Source organism: Benincasa hispida, chromosome 7, assembly GCF_027475165.1.
Source record: "Benincasa hispida cultivar pf3 chromosome 7, pf3_genome.v1.1, whole genome shotgun sequence".
Classification (NCBI taxonomy): domain Eukaryota; kingdom Viridiplantae; phylum Streptophyta; class Magnoliopsida; order Cucurbitales; family Cucurbitaceae; genus Benincasa; species Benincasa hispida.
Genome location: NC_143484.1, coordinates 57,573,926 through 57,581,317, shown reverse-complemented (window position 1 = coordinate 57,581,317; position 7,392 = coordinate 57,573,926). Strand labels below are relative to the sequence as shown.

Sequence of the window (7,392 nt, the reverse complement as noted above, 5' to 3'; positions counted from 1 at the left end):
GCCCAGTAGTGGGTCACTTACTGAGTATCCTTTTATACTCATCCTTTTCTTTTCATGTTTTTCAGATAAGGGTAAAGATAGATTGACACATGACAAGAGTGATCTGTGACCTGGCCATTTGGATGAATTACTGCTTCCGCGCTTAGGTTTCACGTACTAGAGTCTAGTTTAGGAGTCATGCATTTTAAAAATTTTATGAAATATTCCTTGATTTTATTTATTGATTTATTTAATTGTTGTTTAATTTAAAGTTGGATTAGGGGTACCCCGAACAATATTTTTTTTTAGGTTTTCTCTTCTTTGTGTATTTGAGCATTATTTAATTAAATAAAAATATTATCTCTTTTATTTAATTATTCTTTGAGAAAATGTATTGCTAAGCCTATGCATGCATAAAGTAGCGTCCTAGAAACATACTAGAAATTTGGGTTGTTACAATTAAACTAATCTTAATTAATTATATTATACAAATTATTTAATCTTCCTCGTCCCTCCATTATTCATAATTATTCTAAATTAATCAATATACTATAATAACAAAGACTAAAGTGAGTATTTACTATTTAGTGAAAAATCAAAGGCAAGAAGTATAAACTTCAAAATTTAGAAACTAAATTGAAACAAAACTCAAACTTTGAGAATAAATTATTACATTTTGAAATTTAAAGACTAAATTAAAATTAACCTCAAGATTTAATAACTAAAAGTATAATTTTTTGAAATATAGACAATAAACGGGAATTAGATAAAAAAAAAAATCTTAGAAAACAATTAGGGGGAAAAATTAATTAGTATGAATATAAAAACATTAGAATGGGAAAGTGAAGAATGAGAATGAGAGAATAAATGGAAAGAGCTTGATATATTATTTTAGAAAAATATTTATATTAAAAGAAAGAATAAAAATATTGTTTATATACGGTGAAAAATGTATTCAATGAAAAGCTAGTATTATTTTTACTATTTTTTGGTTTTTAAATTAGGGTAAAGATAAGGGAGTTTATTAAGTTAATGAGATCAAACATAGCTTAGTCTCTTTATCATTGTACCACATGTCATGGGATGGAAGCGATATGCGTAAATCATAGAACTTTTTCCGTGAGGTGCCAAGAAAGTTTCCTCAACCAACCTATAAGTTAGACCCAAATTTTTCCCAAAGTCACCTACTAAAGCTCATGAACTCCAGAGTGGGTTGTTTTGTTGACTCACGTTGAAAGAGAAAAGAGGAGAATACTTTGATTGCGGAAATAACACTTTATTACCAAAGCTGATAAAATCCACAATACAAACACTCAAGGGGCACTCTAACTACGAGACCATGAATTTTAGAGAGAATTATAATGGAGAGAATATCACTTTCGCCTAGAAGTGAAGTAGTGTTTTTACATCCGCTAAAATCCTACTATTTATACTAGTGGGAAAAGCCTAAAAATGTGGAGGACGTGGGGGAGTGACCCAAATGGGGGTTAATCTCCCACTACCCTTTAAAATAGTACCACTTGTCTTGTCCCATGATCTCCTTCCTTTCCTTCTAGGAGAGGACATACCCACTAACTGCACCGGTTTAGCTCCACTTTCCCACATACTATTTTTAAAACACCACCTTTCTAGCTTGTAGGATACTTCTCACCTAGTGGGTGGTTACTCTTGGAATTTTCCACAATTCGTGTAGCTTTATCCCACGTTTGGAATGTGGTCTTCCCCACTCCTTGGGTAGTCTTCCAACCGTCCATAGGTCAAGTGTGCACTAAGTGCACTACCACTCGTGGCTGTCAGGTTAGGTGTTAGACTGCAACTCTTGCGCACTACCTTGTTCGGGTGTGCTTGTGGCTTATTGCTTGGTGCGCACCTGGGACCTTCGTGTGTTCGCCTAATGTGTGCCAGTGCCTAGTGTTGCATTGCCTTATGTCGCGTTGCACCTATTTGGGTTGTGCACCATGTGCACGCGCGTGCCCTTGCAATTGGTCCCTACGTGTCCATGTGTCATGCGTGCCCTACCAGCCACATATGCTCGTGCTAATCTCTAAGCACGGGGTGTGGGCTGCTTGCCCACATCATATCCGATGTCCAGCCGACCTCTCGTTCGCCTGGTGCGCCTGCTCGCACATCCGATACCTTGGGCGTGTATGTCTTGGCTAACCTCCCATTAGCCTTGGGCATGCATTGCACCCATTGAACACGACCCACCTACCATGTCATTGTGCTTCGGATATTGAGGGTCTGACACTATGCCATCCTTAAAAAGAACGAACACTTGTCTCATTTTATTACAAGACAATTTGCTTCAATATTTTAATTATGAGAAAAAGATGCCTTTGTTCAAATTACAATTCATGAACGATTTTTTAAACTTCTATATATTTATTAATTTATAGTAAGTGTTGGATTTTTACCCTTAATCTCAAATTAATAATTAATTAATATTTTGATGATAACAAACGTGATTTTATTCACTAATATTTTTAATGTTTTGAAGTGTTCATCGTGTAGAGCTCGAAACAACGATTCCAACAAAATTTGAATCGTTCAAATCAGAGTTCAAACGAAGAAGATATAGCGGAAACAAGCTTTAAGGGAAAAATCTCGAGATGATGACATGACAGATTTTATTCATCAAAGTGGACAGCTGAAAGGTGCCACTTGAAGCAATGAAGGAGTGACACATGGTGGACATTTGATTTTTGGATTGGTTTTAAAAAGATAATTTAAAAAGGAAATGATTTAAAAACAAATATATAAATGATTTAAAAATAAATATATATTATTATATTATATTATATTATATTTGTGTCTAATGACTAGTTGAGTTTAAATTTTCACCATTCAATTTTATTTTACCAACATCTAATGATTATATTATATTATTATAATATTATTATAATAATATAATATAATAATATTATATTATTATAATAATATAATAATTCACCATCTAATGATTATAATAATATAATATAATATTATTATATTATATTATATTATATTTGTGTCTAATGACTAGTTGAGTTTAAATTTTCACCATTCAATTTTATTTTACCAACATCTAATGATTCAAATTAAATTTGGTTTTCACTTACCCCATCTCTTTTTAAACTCTTCATCTTCTTCAAAATTAAAAAGAACATTTTTTTTGTTTTCAATCCTCCATAATTCATTAAGCTCCATTGTTGCACTTTCCAAGCTTCAACTTCTTCTTTTTCATCTTGTTCTTGAGAGAGATATATTATTGTATTGTGAAGATTGATTTGTTGTGAGCAAAAACTTGTAAATTTGCTCTTCAGGAGAGTTTTTCTCATATTGTTCTTCATTTCCAAATTCATTGTAAGAGTTGATCTTGATCCCTAAAAAGAGATGTTGTAATAGTTTGATCCTAACCATGGAAAGGATCCGTTCATTCTTACTCCCGAAAAAAGAACATTGTATTGATTCGATTCTAAGTCATGGAAAGAGTCAAGTTCGTAGTGACATACCCAAGAGGAGTTTGGAAAGTGGATATAGGTCGGTGTGTCGAATCACTATAAAATTCTTGGTGTCAATTTCTCCGTCCCTCTCCTATTTAATTTTGTAATTAATTTATTATTTTTTATTTGCAAGAAATTAATTATTATAATTATCCTTGAAATTAATGGCTCACCTTTGTCTATTTAGGTTGGTTGAATTTATCTTTGCATATTTATATTACTAATCTTATTATGAAAATTAAATTGGATACTTGAATTCATTTACATGAATTTATTGTTTAAATTACTTATTAGTAAAAAGCTTGTTAATTTGTTCAATTGGGTCCACATTAAAAAAAAAGTTCTAATTAGTTTGATTAAATCGTATTCACCCTTCTAGAGTTGCTATACCGGTCCTATAATAAGTGCCAAAATGAGCTTAGCTCTACTAGCATCAAGTATAAACTCTTAACCTCGAGGTCGAAAGTTCGATCCCCACCCTACATATTATTAGAAAAAAAAGGTTAAAATAAAAGCTTAGTCCCAGTACTATAAAGTTTGTTCAATTTTGATGCATGTACTTTCGTCCAATTTTAGTCTTTGTACTTTCAACAAGTCTTAAATTTTGTCGGTTAAAGTTAATTTTTACTAAAATGATAATTTTCATGCAATAAAATAAAAAAATGTGAATACATTTTTAACATACGGTAGAAAATAAAAGGTTTTTAAGAAAACCAACAACTAACTAGCATTGGGACTAAATTTAAAAGTTATTGAAAATAGAAAAACTAAAATTAAAATATAGGAACTAAATTGACGAACTTCAGAATGTTAATCTCACGCTTGTTCCTCATCCACCATACATTTCTGCCTACTTTTATCCCTTGAAATTATGTTTTAATTTTCCATTTTTATAAAAATAATATATTATCAACAATTCAACATTGACACTCTGTCATGTTGCATCAAACTTCATTCCAAATTTTTATTTTCATTAATTTTGACGATATACTTCAGTTAATTGTTGCGATTTATAGCGTGTATTTAATTTTTGAAATCTACTTACCCATTTGAATATAATATCCATACTCTCTCTCTCTCTCCGGTTATGCAATTTTTTGGTTCTTACAAAACAAAAGGAGAAATATTGTGTTTACATATTTATTCAATCAATATGGCCTCAAATGGAGCAATCACAGCTTGCACCCATGTCTGCGGAGGAAAGGGTGGATGAGCAAGACGGCGCCGCCGTCCACGGCGACATTTTGGAGTCTATTCTCTCCCACGTCCTTCTCATCGATCTGGCCTCCTCCTCTTGCGTTTCACGTGGTTGGGAACGCGCCGTTTCATCATTTCTCTCTCATTTCAACGCCCTCAAACCATGGCTCCTCCTCCACTCTTCTTTCACCGCCGCCTACGACCCCCGCTCCGCCGTCTGGATGGACATCAACTTCCGCCCATCGGTCACACCCGCTGCCCCCCTCCATTCTTCTCACTCCACTCTACTCTACACACTCACCCTCTCCCAGTTCTCTTTTTCAATCGACCCCCTCCATCTCAGGTGGCATCACGTGGAACCCCTGACATGGTGTGTCGATCCAATCGTTGCCTTCGTTGCCCACAGAGTCATCATCGTCGCCGGCAGGTGCGACTTTGTCGACGAAGCGCCGGCCGTTGAAATTTACGATTTGGAATCCAAAATGTGGGACACGTGCGGTGAATTGCCCTCAATTTTTGCCGAATTCACGACTGCCACGTGGTTTTCCGTTGCTGTTGACGAATATAAATTGCACGTCATGCATAAATATTCTGGGACGATATTTTCGTTTGACCCGATAAATAAATCGTGGGCCGAACCATATGAACTGAAACCCGACCCGGATGTATATTCGTCGATAATCGGATTTGCCGACGGCAGAATGGTGGTTGTGGGACTAATGGGATCGCCAGAGGATGTTAAAAGTGTGAAGATATATTAAGTGGCCGTTCAATTTTCGGAATGGAGGGAAATTGGGGAAATGCCGAAGACATTGGTTGAGAAGTTGCAGGGAGATAGTGCAGAAATGGCGTGGATCGGATTGTCGTTGGCGGAAAATTTCATATTCCTCCACCACGGATCGGACCCGGTGGGGGTGATACAATGCAAGGTAGTTGGCGGCGGTTGTAGGTGGGGAATCGTACCGATATAGTGGTGGATGACCGGACCCGACTTCGGCGGTTGGCGTTCACCAGTTCCAATGTCGGCATCGAAGATTTGAAGAAAGCACTGAGATTGGAAACTCCACGAATCACCATCAAGATCAAAGATTCTGACGGTGACTGAGTCAGATCGTTTTTGTCCCGATGAAATCCGGTAATACCTTTTTTTCCTTTATATATATAAATGTATTTTATTTTTATTTTCTTGTTGCAAAGTCAGACGTTGCTATTCAATCTAAAATGTTACTTTGGTATCAATGATTGAATGTTAGGTGGAAAAGACCTTTTCCGACTCTTGAGGTTTTTTTTTTTTTTTTTTTTTTTTTTTTTTTTTTTTTTGAAATTAAACCCTAAATATGGTAATAGTTACAATTTTACTTTTAGATTTTAAATTTAAAAAACCTACCTCAGGCACTGTTTAGGCCTCCAACTCCAAGTAAGTGAGGTGGGTTCTTTGGTTATTTCATGTTCGTGGTTTCAATTATAATAGTTGGTATTTCCAACGATTATAGTCTACAATTAAGTACAATATTAATATTTCAAATTTCTCTTTGTTATAATGTTTATTATTCACTACAAAGTTTATCATTTCATACTTATCCTCTCTTTCTCTCGTTATAGTGTTTGATAATTCTTATCCATAATAACATAGTCTGCATCCCAAATATGGATTATTATAACCAACCTACTAATATAACTATTAACTGTAATAATCACTGACTATAATAACTAATTAAAAATCCCAAATGTTCCTTAAACTTCTTTGTTGGTAAAAATTGGGCACAACCCAATCCTTGAGATTAATGTTTGTTAACTTCTTAAAATTGATAATAAGAAGAACTTTGTTAGCCTGATGTGATGCCTCAATGGTCTAAAACGCCTCGATGTTATAAATAGAAACCAATCATTTCATGGTCTGATCTTGTATAAACCAGACCACAAAATGATTGATTTCTATTTATAACATCGTTAATTGAAGAGACTAACATTTCATTAGGATGACCATAGGTGACTTGACCTTAATCCTGAGTGAATTGTGAGCTCATGTTTATGAGGAAATCCTTTGATCTATATGGGTGAGAGTTGTCAGTTTAGTCAACTCAATAAGCCTACCATTTTAGGATTTGTTCGAGTGGGGAGCTAGGAATACAACTATGCAAGATGGAATACACTTCCTTCCCGACATTAGAGAAAGTAGATGAATTGTTTTCTTAAAAGCTGATTCCGAGTCTTGAACAATGAGACATCACCCTTTCATTGGCCCGAGAAGGGTTAGTTTATAGTTGGACTATAGACTCTTTGTTCATTAGAGAGGCGAATGATACTTAAGGAGTTAGATATAACTACAGGGATAAAATAGTAATTTGACTCAGTTGTAGTTATGAGCAATTTGTGAAAGGTCAGCTTACTGTTGATTAGTTATATCCATGGACACACAAACATATATACCGTGCGAAAAGTTTAGTTATCAATATTTGTTGGAGTGACCTGATTAATGAATATTGATTAATTTATTTAAAGAGTTTAATTAATTAATCTCATATCATTAGAGCTTCTAATATATAGATCCATAAGATCCTCTTGCTAGCCATTAAGGGTTAAATAAAAATCAATTAATTTTGGATTAATTTGAATTGTTCAAATTAAATAAGGGAATTAATTGTATATAGATACATTATAAAATTAATTTTGAATAAGATAAATTTGATTAATTTTTAGGGATGGCAAATTTGGTCTATTTTTCTGTTTAATT

General features: G+C 34.1%; 1 protein-coding gene across 1 annotated transcript; it reads left to right on the top strand.

Annotated features, from left to right (window-relative positions):
* The first annotated feature begins 4,482 nt into the window (after nucleotides 1–4,482).
* On the top strand, nucleotides 4,483–7,063 carry LOC120080868 (F-box/kelch-repeat protein At1g23390). The gene is given in 2 exon segments (XM_039035529.2): nucleotides 4,483–5,621; nucleotides 5,624–7,063. Coding segments are annotated over 2 exon segments (1,137 nt in total). The 5' UTR covers nucleotides 4,483–4,624; the 3' UTR covers nucleotides 5,764–7,063.
* Nucleotides 7,064–7,392: the final 329 nt, after the last annotated feature.